Source organism: Penaeus chinensis, chromosome 14 (genome assembly GCF_019202785.1).
Source record: "Penaeus chinensis breed Huanghai No. 1 chromosome 14, ASM1920278v2, whole genome shotgun sequence".
In the NCBI taxonomy this organism is placed as follows: domain Eukaryota; kingdom Metazoa; phylum Arthropoda; class Malacostraca; order Decapoda; family Penaeidae; genus Penaeus; species Penaeus chinensis.
In genome coordinates, this window is record NC_061832.1 from 14703703 (window position 1) to 14716202 (window position 12500).

A 12500-nucleotide genomic window follows, 5' to 3' on the forward strand; every position below is an offset into this window, starting at 1 on the left:
ACTGGTGTGATAAAAGCATGGTACTGAAGATTCTTGTAAGGAACATCCTCTTATTTTCATTTGTAATTGGAATGTAAAGTGCCCAACCAATATAACTTTGTTTATGTTTATGTACTTGTTACAAAGGATAATTTCCAAGCCAAGATGAGTATCTGTATATTCCTAAAGGTATACAACCTTCAATTCCCAAATGTTCTTTTGGATTTCCTTCTGTAAAAAAGATAAAACATTTCTGTAACAAAAAATTACAAACAACCCATGAAACATTTTATATACTTTTTTATGACAATCAGGTTCTCTTTAACCTAACCACCCCAGATTTATGTTCTGTCCCCTGTAGTTTTTTGTGAATGCTGTTACATGCAGATGGCTCCACATGTGCTCAGCTGGCAAGGAGTCTATCAGTGGGCCCTAGTGACCGATTTCCATATTCTTTAAATTGGTGAGAAAATGTGTTTTTCCTTTTAACACAGTTGATATCAATACTGTTGTTATTGATATTATGATTATTAAATTGTTATTAAAATCTTAGTAACATTTAAGACAATGAAATAATACAAAAGACCCTTTCCAAAAGTCAAGGAAAAGGGTAAACAGGTGAGATAGGTAAGATTAATAACTGACTCCTTTGTGACTAAGCACTTGTAGAGCCATCTATGTGTAAATACAATAAATAAACTTACAGTGGGCATGGCATGTATTCTTGCCATACATGTCGATTGGGTTAATCTACAAATTCACATTTAGAACAATGAAATAAGTGTAAAGCAAAACAAACCTTTTGCATATGCTGCATGATTTTCTCAAAGCGCTGTCCCTTCACTTCATCAGACTCAGCTTCCTTCTCTTCTTCATACATTTGTACAAGCTGAAATAAAAATAAACGAATTATTTTTTAAAATTCTAAAGGATGTGAAATAAAGTTCACATAGCTAATTACAAAGAACACCTAACATAACAATAATGATATAATGATAGTGTTTGTGACAGTAAGAGACCAAAATTAATTTCCCATGAGTATTGCATGTTCTTTTAAGAAATTATTGTACCAATAATAGTCTATTATATCATTTTTTCGGGAATAAAATTTCTAAAAGCAGAATAAATGTGTAAAGGAGATCAATATTGTTTATAAGTACTAGTAAAGCTCTTTTTACTGATGAATACACTTCAATACTTTACTTAAGATATTTATGAAATACCTGTGGATGTTTCTCTGTTTTATCCATTATATACTTTTGTCCTTCATTTTAGGGATAGAAAATTATCTTGAGCATCTTATATCAAAACAAAAAACACAACACAAACCTGTTTCATGACTTCAAATTGTTTGTTGTATCGCTCAAATTCTTCTGCTGGGAGACTGTTCCGGTTGTCGGCAAGCCAATCCGGATACTGTAGTAAAAAAAAGTAAGATTTGAGTTTCACATTCATTTAGTAGTGTAACAAATCTCAAAACTGAGAGGTCAGGTACAAATCAACTTCAACATATACTGCTACATCTTTACAAAGCATGTCATGTATGATAAAATACATGGGTATCCTATGTATATAACTATACTAGAATGAATTATCACAAGAGGTGTGTCTTCATTTCATTTCATTTTCCCTAACTATAGCAGTATTAAAATATAAGAGTTTGAGTAAGAGCAGGCCCAGACAAAGAAGGAGAAGATGCTGCTGCTTGATGATGATGAAAAATGATAATAATAATAATAATAATAATATGGACAAGCCCAGGCAAAATCTTATCAAATAAATGATAAACGTGTATATTTTTTGGCCTATCTTCATCATTACTAACTATTTTCTTAAGGCAAAACATAGTTTCTTGAAGGGCAGATTTCTTGAAAATATGCTTTAGCCTGTCCATGTGGGGTTCAAATTCTATATAATCTATATCTTTACAACATTCAATTTAAGGAGAAAGTAAAAATAATCATGATGAATAATAAAAACCTGGACATGATACAAGGCGAGAAAAAAAAAACGCAATGCATCGCAAAAATATACTGGAATGTGAGATAACAGTTTCATCATTCTTTTAGATTGTCTCATTTTCCAAGGAATTCATAGTGGATTTTTTTTTCTGACAGCACTAATATAGCTACTTTTACAACCACCAATCACCACACACTTAAAAAGCAATTTAATAGAGCTCAATAAAATAATAACATAAGCATAACAGATATTATTTCTGTTTTGCACTGAATATGAAACTCACTGAAAATGTTTGATTTTAGTTACATATGATATCCCCCATTACACGTTTCTGAGTGACAATTTTTCAGGCATATTACTATTATCTGCTAAAAGGAGGATATGAAGGCATGTGCATCCAAGGGAGCTCTCTGACCCATAGCCCTAGCATAGCATTTATCATATGTTCTGTTAGTTGTAACTCAAATCTATAACAGAAGTGATTTCTACTGCTAGAGATAAAGGTTTAAATTAGAGGTGAAAGCAAAAGAAAGAAAGAGAACCTTTAAAAAAAACCTCTGTACTCCCTTTATATATATTGGATGCCTTTTTACACTCCATGTAACATTAGAATATCTTTCATATGGACTACTTTAAATGTTACCCCTAAATAGATGATTGATGATGATGATATTGTTGATGATGATGATGATGATGATGATGATGATGATGATGATGATGATGATGATGATGATGATGATGATGAGGATAATATTGATGATAATATTAACAATCTTAAAACCAACCTTATCTGTGATCTCCTTCATGGGCGGATACAACACTTCCTTCGACAGGATATTTTCCAGCATGACCTGCATCAAGGGGAAGAGTCCTCCCATTCCTTCTCCTTCTCCTCCTCCTCCTCCAAAACCTAGGTTCTCAAACATCTTGTTCAGATCATCTGCAGTTGGAACACTCTGAGAGGATAAAGAGAAGACTAGACTTTAGGGTCATACAATAGAAGGGATGAAGATTTTTCCACAGGTAAAAATAAATCTGAATGTTATGACAGGTGTCTAAACAATAAGTCATAAACTTTAGGTATAATAAGCTCCATTAGAAAACTGTTGACTTAAACTTAGAACATCTGATACAGTTGCAAATGCTTGTGGAATCAAATAGCAAATATTCTTAGATATTACACAATCAACGTGTGTCCACAAAGCAGAAAATATGAAACAAAATAAAACAACTTCTTAACACCAAACATTATATCTTTAACCCTAACGCAAAAGTGGAATGAAAGAGATCTCACAGTCCTGTTTCTTGTCTTAAATGAAGAATTACATTTACATGAGAATTGTTTTTATGTATGAAGATAAGTGAACAAGATATTTCCCTAAAACTTCTCCATCTCTAATAATTCATTCTTCTCTCTCTCTCTCTCTCTCTCTCTCTCTCTCTCTCTCTCTCTCTCTCTCTCTCTCTCTCTCTCTCTCTCTCTCTCTCTCTCTCTCTCTCTCTCTCTCTCTCTCTCTCTCTCTCTTTCTCTCTCTCTCTTTCCAGTGACACACACACACGCACACATTCGCACTCACACACTCATACACTCACTCCTACCTGAAGTTGCTCATTGTTCTGAGACAACTGTTGCATGGTTTCAGCAAGGCACTGAGTGAAGTCCGCATCAGACTGGGCCTCGGAAACAGTCTTGGTGGCAGCCTCTGCAAATTTGGCAAATTCCGCTGACATTGACGATACATCCAGAGGTGGGGCTTCTCCGGGTGGTGGCAGTGGGGCAACTTCTTCCGGCTTCTTGTCCCCTGCACCTGCTTCCGAAGTTCAAGCAAGTCAAAAATCTACACAATTTTTGTGTGAAATGCATCAATCAATTTTAAAAAAGCAAATAGAAGGAAAGAAGAAAAAAAGAAAGAAAGAAGCAATGCGAAATAGTAGGAGGGAAGAGAAGAAGAAGAAAAGACACAAAACACAAAAAGAAAATGAAAAAAGAAAGAGAGAAAGAAAGAAAGAAAGAAAGAAAACAAAAGCATACCTTCCTGTTGTTCCATAAGCGTTCTCATGGTCTTCTCGAAATTAGCTGTTGCCTGCTGGATGAACTCCTCTGTCCATATATTATTCTGCCCATCTCCCTGTGACACGGCAGCACCAACACCCAAAGCTGCCATTGCCGAGGCCAAGTCACCGCTGGGAGCTTCGGCACTGGGCTTTGAGGCGGAGGTTTGTTGAAGTCTTGGATGGCATCTGTGGGTCAGCAAGATGACTGTCTGAATAGGTGTCTAATCCGACCCAAGTAAAATGGACTTTAAATCCTGCCTTTCTGTTGTTGCAGATACTATTTAATACAAATAATAGCACTATTTCACTGTATTTGTTTATCTCAATTTTGTCCTGGGATGGAGAAAGATACCAAATAGTACCAGATTTACTACATTCCATTCACACATGAAAAGGTGATTTTCATTAGCAAGGGAAACGCCTTCTCCTCGGAAAAAAGCCCACTATACACAAAGCTTGTTTACTGTATTGTAGGTTTATCTTCCATTTGATCAACACAGTAGAATATTTTGCCTGTTATTCTTACTTTTACTAATCCATTATCATAAAAATCTGATTCTTCCGAGCTAATGCATTAACTTAAGTGATAAGCAAATGGTACATCAATCAATAGAGAGATATAAAATGCTAAATGACGATAATGTCTTCAATCAAAGGTTTTGTCACTTACAAAGATTATGCAAACCTACAACATAATAACGAAATCAAGTATTTCATAAAACGTCAAAAATTCTGTATAACAACTTCACAAGGAACGAAGGAACATTTATATTCAGAGAATATCCTTAAAACTGCAAAACACTCCTTACTAGACACAAACTTAGTAAAAAAAAAAAAAAAAAAAGACAAATAAACAAACAAATAAATAAATAACCAAACAAATACATCAACAAATACACATATAAAAATAAACACTAACCATTCAGGAGGTCGTCTAAGTCTGGATCAGGGACGGCTTCCACCTTCTTTTCAGCTTTGTCTTCTTCGCCTGACATTTTGTATTTTCAGGAAGCTCTGCAATACAGTATAAATACATTAACTTAATTAATGTAATCTTGATCTTTGAATAATAATAATAATAATAATAATAATAATAATAATAATAATAAGAAGGAAAACAAGAAAGTAGTAATGTATATTAACTCTCACCAAAAGAAAAGAAGAGAAAAGAAAAGAAAAAAGAAAAGAAAGGAAAAGAAGGGAAAAGAAAAGAAAAAAACAACAACAAAAAGAGCAGAAAAGAAAAAGAGAAGAAAAGAAAAAGAAAAAGAAAAGTAAAAAAAAAGAAAAAAGGACAAAAAGAAAAGACAAAGAAAGAAAGAAAGAAAGAAAGAAAGAAAAGCGGCACATTTCTTAATCATGATGCATTTATAGAACTTTGCCCATGTACCAAGTCTGAGCAATGAGAACCAATTGATGTAAATGTTTTATGCTTCCTGGGTTCACAGACTCTTCCTTTAATAAAGATGTCAATTGAACAGTTATGCTGCTTCTCCCCAATTTTGCATGAAAGTCACTTGTTCCTACAAGGCAGAACAGGCAGACAGAACCAGATACAAACAAATAGATACACATAAATACACATGTGCGCACATGCACACACACGCACACACACACACACACACACACACACACACACACACACACACACACAATGTAAATCTATACTACTACTATTAATAATAATAATAATAATAATAATAATAATAATAATAATAATAACAATAATAATGATAATAAAACTATTTTGTCTCTAGTCTTCCGCACATACATAAAGTACCTGCATAATCTTGTGATCTTTTTGTCAGAGAGGTTTCATAACTGCACTGATATCTTATCTCAACAGCTGTATAACCATAAACAAAATGCATCACAAACAACCATCTATCATCATCCCCTCAGATCCGTTACTGATACATAACCCACGTATTGTGATGACTCTGACAATAATGACAATTATAAAAAAGAAGAAAGGAAAAAAGGACAGCAAAAAAAAAAAAGGAGATAATGAAAGAAAGAGATCGGCCAGACTTAACAAAGGTAACCCTGACCCAAGGTGACGATTATACAAGTGTCCTGTTCTCCCAATGGGTGCATGGTAGATAGAATGGTAGTTTAGGGGAACTCCACATTCCACTGAAGCTAGAGAGTGTGGTGTTGGACCAATAAGGGGGTAAGATATTAGGATTCTTCAAGGCATTATAGATATTTTGTCTTGGAGGTATAAGGGTGATAATATACAGGTCTTGCAAACAAGATCACCACTGGTCTATGCTGGGTCAGAAGGGTCAAGAGAGGCCAGGGTGTTCAGTGCCAATTTTGATGGAACACAGATGAATAAAACAGATCACATGGGATACAACATGCTCACAAGTACACAAGAATTTGTTTTTCTCTATTAGTAATCTCTATTAAAACTGTTATTACTTCTGTTTATAAAATCTAATTGATAAAATCCTTGATATAGAGTGATTTTTAAAAGACTGACTATATTACTCTTATCACAAAACACTTAGCCTGCTCTGCAGTGAAAAAATAAACCTGTTATCCAGTGCTCATAAGCAAACATAATTGGTATAGGATCAAATTCCTTATCATTTTTACTCAAGGGGGTATTAGCAGTGACAACGAGTAATATTCTAAGATTACTAACTCTAACATTAATGACAGTATTATGAAGATATTTAATGCTAGTAAAACAAACCATTATAACATAATAAAAGTAGTAATAATAATAATAATAATAATAATAATAATAATAATAATGATAATATTCTTATATTACAATATTCCTTATAATCATATAGGTTATCACAATAAGTATAATGGATAATTACCAAATTAATGATAATAATAATAAAGATAACAATAATAACAAAAACACCAAGCAAAACCAAAATTAACAAAAACATAAGAAACGAAGATAATATGCAACACTAAGCATCCACAATTATTTCATGATCTATTTCTTGAGCAAAAAGTTAGTTTTACTCCTTGCTCAAGAAGTGAACTACAAACTACTGCTTGCTTGCTTGCTTGCTTGCTTGCTTGCTTGCTTCTTGTGTTTTTTTTTTTTTTTTTTTTTGGGGGGGGGGGGGGGGGGAGGCAGAAATGACCTCACCCATACATCTGAACTCACTGGGCCCACTGTACTGGTGATTTTGAAATGAAAGCACAAACACAATTCAAACAAAATAAAAGAGAGTCAGTCTGAACCTGACAAGAGTTCTTTGTCCCATGTAGTATATACCAAAAATGGATGATCCATTAAGCTTTTTACTACATCTAATGAGAAACTTCTGATGAGTCAAAATGTCAGTTAAATTCTGTTCTACTGTGGCGGAAATGTAATTTTACTTCTGTGTACGTGTTACTGTGTGTTTGTCCTTGTGTTTGTTGCAATTTTGCAAGACAACTGATATGATTATGAAATACATGTAGCTTTACATACAATACAGATTCTAACGGCTTTTATTGGTGATCAATATTCTTATAACACATTGGATTCTGACTCTAGCATTCTTTTGATTAGCAGTTTCAGCTTGTGCAGTATTTAAATTGCTGAAGTCAAGGGTTAGTGTAGTTTTGATAACTTGTGGTTACTTATATTAGGCCTAAAACATTATTTATTTTTTTTTTTTTTTTTCCTCATCTATGCAGGAAAGAGACTAAGATGAAAAGTCCTTACAATATTTTTTGACCAAAAATAAATAAAATATGAATCTCTACCTACAGCTACCTTTAATACTTCTGGTAAGGAGTTCTAAATTAATGAGTACATTTTTAAAAATGGTACTGTAGCTGCCATAAATATGATTTCAACCAAATGAATGTAGCCTTGATTATAAGATAATTCAACAAAAACATCACAATTCTAAATCAAATACTGACACTACACTGAAAATACCCGTGACCTGTGACAGCACATATATGCATATAGCTTGTCTGACTATTTCATTAACTGGGAAGTCCACTCGACTCCAATCCATAATATCTAATACTACTTTACACTTGTACTAGGGAGACCAACAAGGCAAAACTATTGATAATGTTCAAGAAAAAACACATACCCTATGCACATCACAACACACAAATGCATATCTTATTTGCTGCAGAAGATAAACAAAGACAAAGTTTGAACACTTCCCAATTTTTCCCCCCCCCCCCATTTTTGTTTTACATTTCATATACTTCATGTTCTGGTAAATATAGGAATAAAGTTCTGTTTACCTACTGCTGACGAAATAGTTAAGGACGGGTTTTCTAACCGACTAAAACTTGAACATCTTGCTTTATAATACATGTATTCAGGGGACATGACACTGGAATTATGAATTTCCATTTTATTATGAATAGTTCATCTTCCTAAAGAGCTATGGCATGTTTGAATAGGAACATGGTTATGTCCAATCCTTAATAAAACTCTTATAATGGCATAATTTTCATTAGAATGCAATCCTTTCTTGGCAGAGACAATGACAACCTACTAAACATTTTACCACTTCTTGACATACCTGAAATCACCCTTACCACAGCCCCTGTATATAACACTATATGTAGTAAATTAAATCCTGCTTCATATGTTTTTTCTTAAATTAAAATAAGCATAAAATAGTATATCCATAAAACAGTATATTTATAAGGACATAGAACTGTAACATTAACAGTATGTTCATAAGCACATATAACTGTAGCATTAACAGTACATTCATTGATGTTGGTCACTGTTAGGATAACATGGTTTAGCAGTCCTGAACTGTGATTGGTGTGTGGGCTATACAAACAGGCTTTCTTACATTTTCCTTATGTACTGTTGCTAATATGTTGACTTTATTGACTAATTTATCTAGTGGGAAAGATAACTCTCAAACAATGTTAAAAAGTTCAAGTGTTTGTGGTCAAATATCACTGGGTATGACTAACACATGACAATTAACCTATAGAAAGTGGTGATTCTTGACCAAGTATATGTGCAATACTGATAGGCAATCTGGCCATAACCCCTTAGAAATTGTCGGCTGTTTTTCTACAATTTCTTTTCATTGTGAGTGGAAAGCAGTGAATGTGAGGCTGAAGAAGTGTGGTCTTTTGGGGTTATTATTCAGTACCTTCTCTTTAGTTGCATGAGTTCCAATACTTTAATCACTTGAATGGTGGTTAATACTAGTACTAGTACTAGTAATAGTAATAGTAATAGTAATAGTAGTAATAATAATAATAATAATAATAATAATAATAATAATGATAATGATAATAATAACAACAACAAAAAACAGCAACAAAACAATATTAAAAAGAAGAAGAAGAAGAAAAAAAAACAGCCAGGCAAAGGCCAACTAACCTCTACATCTACTCTGACAAGACAGAGCTTGCACATCTCCCTTGTAAATTATCATTAATTGTAGACCCTATTCAAGTTATAGCTTGCAAAAGCATACATAGTGGATGTTTGTCAGCCTTTGCCAAAGAACAAAGCATAAAGGCTATACCAAGGGGCTGACAATGCCACTATTCTATTGGTCTTCAGAAATGTAGGCATTCCATAACTCACTTGGGCAAGGATATGTAACTCTTGAAATAAGAACAACATGAAGACAGAGAAAAAAACAACAACATAATCCTCTTGAAGAACACATACGACAACCTAAATCACTATGGAAAATAACCAGGAACAAGTGAAGTTAAGCCCTGGACCCTGTTTTCCATTCCTTTTCCATTCAATAAAAAATGCTAGTTGGCTTAACAAAAAGGAGGAACAAACAAAACAAATTTACCCCCATACACCACAAGAATAAAGGAGAGGCAAACTATACAGGAAACAATTATACAGGAATTAATAACAGTTGGTACTTCTCTCTACCGGCAAAGGCAACAGAGTAGGATGAGTCAGTATATTCGTAACACGTAATTAAGATTTGCCAAAAAATAAAATCAAAATAAAATAAAATTTACGTTTATATCAAGGCACAGTACTAAATGAATGCACTGCACCGTCTAAGAGACAAATATGGCCACTTTTCTCCTTTCTAATCTATAACAAAACAAGTATAAGTTTTAATTAATTCTAACATTTATCTCGAAACCATTAACGATGCACAACGACAATTACATTCTCCCAATCTTTTAAGAAAATACAGACAATACACACTTCAAAACGTTCGGGAAGGCGGATAAATCCCTAAACTACAACTCAAACATAAAGACATGTATAATAAACAATAAAAAGCGTGAAAATACCCTTCACGAAGGAAAAAAATCCTGGTTTATTTACAATCTCCGAGGACGCTTAGGCACCGGTACAGAGGCACTAAAGAAAACGGGGATTTATGGAGAGATTTCTTATTTTAGTGGGAGAACTTTTCTAAATACCTTATTTCGTTTGTATAATGTGTGTAGGTTCTTGTTCCTATCTGAGTGTTTGATATATTGTGCTTGGTATATAATCTGGCACACAAGTCAGACGTAAAGATACACATATATACATAAAACACACACACACACACACACACACACACACACACACACACACACACACACACACACACACACACACACACACACACACATACACACACACTCTCTCTCTCTCTCTCTCTCTCTCTCTCTCTCTCTCTCTCTCTCTCTCTCTCTCTCTCTCACTCTCTCTCTCTCTCTCTCTCTCTCTCTCTCTCTCTCTCTCTCTCTCTCTCTCTCTCTCTCTCTCTCTCTCTCTCTCTCTCTCTCTCTCTCTCTCCCATTAACAACTGATACTACAGGAAAACTTTTAACAAAGCAGTAAACACTATACTTCAACAATAAAATCAGTAAAAAAAAATGTAAATGTATACGACTTCCCGTAGGTATCACGTTTTTAGCTGTATTTTTACTACAATTTTTGTTTGACTTTGCAAACTATCTACGTCCACATATCATGCAACGTCATATCCTAATCTACAAACAAACAAACAAACACACAAACAACAGGCACAAATAACTAATTAAAGAACAACACAAACGCAAAAAATATAATAAAAAATACAAAATAAGCAATAGAGAGGTCACAAACTATTAAAACCTAAAAATGTGTGTCTGTGAGTTTATCACAGTATATATCTTCACTGAACTTAAATCACATACATACATGCCATTGTTTATCTCTGCGTGTGAGTGAGTGACTGTGAGTGACTGTGAATGAGTGACTGTGAATGAGTGACTGTGAGTGAGTGACTGTGTAAGTGACTGTGAATGAGTGACTGTTAGTGAGTGACTGTGTAAGTGACTGTGAGTGAGTGAGTGAGTGACTGTGAGTGAGTGAGTGAGTGACTGTGAGTGAGTGACTGTGAGTGAGTGAGTGAGTGAGTGACTGTGAGAGAGTGACTGTGAGTGAGTGAGTGATTGTGAGTGACTGTGAGAGAGTGCCTGTGAGTGAGTGAGTGAGTGACTGTGAGTGAGTGACTGTGTGAGTGACTGTGAGTGAGTGACTGTGAGTGAGTGAGTGAGTGAGTGACTGTGAGTGAGTGAGTGACTGTGAGTGAATGAGTGACTGTGAGTGAGTGACTGTGAGTGATGTGAGTGAGTGAGTGAGTGACTGTGAGTGAGTGAGTGAGTGAGTGACTGTGTTAGTGAGTGAGTGAGTGAGTGAGTGAGTGACTGTGTTAGTGAGTGACTGTGTTAGTGAGTGAGTGAGTGAGTGACTGTGTTAGTGAGTGAGTGAGTGACTGTGTTAGTGAGTGAGTGAGTGACTGTGTTAGTGAGTGAGTGAGTGAGTGACTGTGTTAGTGAGTGAGTGAGTGACTGTGTTAGTGAGTGAGTGAGTGAGTGACTGTGTTAGTGAGTGAGTGAGTGAGTGACTGTGTTAGTGAGTGAGTGACTGTGTTAGTGAGTGAGTGAGTGACTGTGTTAGTGAGTGAGTAGTGAGTGACTGTGTTAGTGAGTGAGTGAGTGAGTGAGTGTGTTAGTGAGTGAGTGATGATGAGTGTGTTAGTGAGTGAGTGAGTGAGTGTATGTAGTGAGTGAGTGACTGTTGTGAGTGAGTGAGTGAACTTGAGTGAGTGAGTGAGTGACTGTGTTAGTGAGTGAGTGACTGTGTAGTGAGTGAGTGAGTGAGTGACTGTGTTATGAGTGAGTGACTGTGTTAGTGAGTGAGTGACTGTTGTGAGTGAGTGAGTGAGTGAGTGACTGTTATGAGTGAGTGAGTGACTGTGTAGTGAGTGAGTGACGTGGAGTGAGTGAGTGACTGTGTTAGTGAGTGAGTGAGTGACTGTGTTAGTGAGTGAGTGAGTGCTGTGTTAGTGAGTGAGTGAGTGGGACTGGTAGTGAGTGAGTGAGTGACTGTGTGAGTGAGTGAGTGAGTGAGATTGACTGTGTTGAGAGTGAGTGAAGTGAGTGACTGTGTTAGTGAGTGAGTGAGTGACGTGTGGATGTTAGTGATAGTGGAGTGAGTGAGTGACTGTGTAGTGAGTGAGTGAGTGAGTGACTGTGTAGGAGTGAGTGAGTGACTGTGTTAGTGAGTGAGTGAGTGAGTG

General features: G+C 35.2%; 1 protein-coding gene across 7 annotated transcripts in view; it reads right to left on the reverse strand.

Annotated features, from left to right (window-relative positions):
• LOC125032558 (peroxisomal biogenesis factor 19-like) overlaps positions 1-12500 on the reverse strand; it is a 36154-nt gene that overhangs the window by 3416 nt on the left and 20238 nt on the right. For 3 of the 7 annotated variants that reach the window (XM_047623782.1, XM_047623780.1, XM_047623779.1), the window contains exons 2-7: positions 4916-5010; positions 3974-4182; positions 3541-3752; positions 2727-2897; positions 1309-1395; positions 779-868 (exon numbers count right to left, since the gene is read on the reverse strand). In XM_047623782.1, the coding sequence (XP_047479738.1) occupies positions 779-868; positions 1309-1395; positions 2727-2897; positions 3541-3752; positions 3974-4106 (693 nt within the window). In that variant the 5' untranslated portion in view covers positions 4107-4182; positions 4916-5010. Of the gene's footprint in view, positions 1-778; positions 869-1308; positions 1396-2726; positions 2898-3540; positions 3753-3973; positions 4183-4915; positions 5011-9856; positions 9879-10233; positions 10310-12500 lie in introns of those variants that run through there. The other 4 variants (XM_047623781.1, XM_047623784.1, XM_047623778.1 and 1 more) reach the window with 4 other exon arrangements.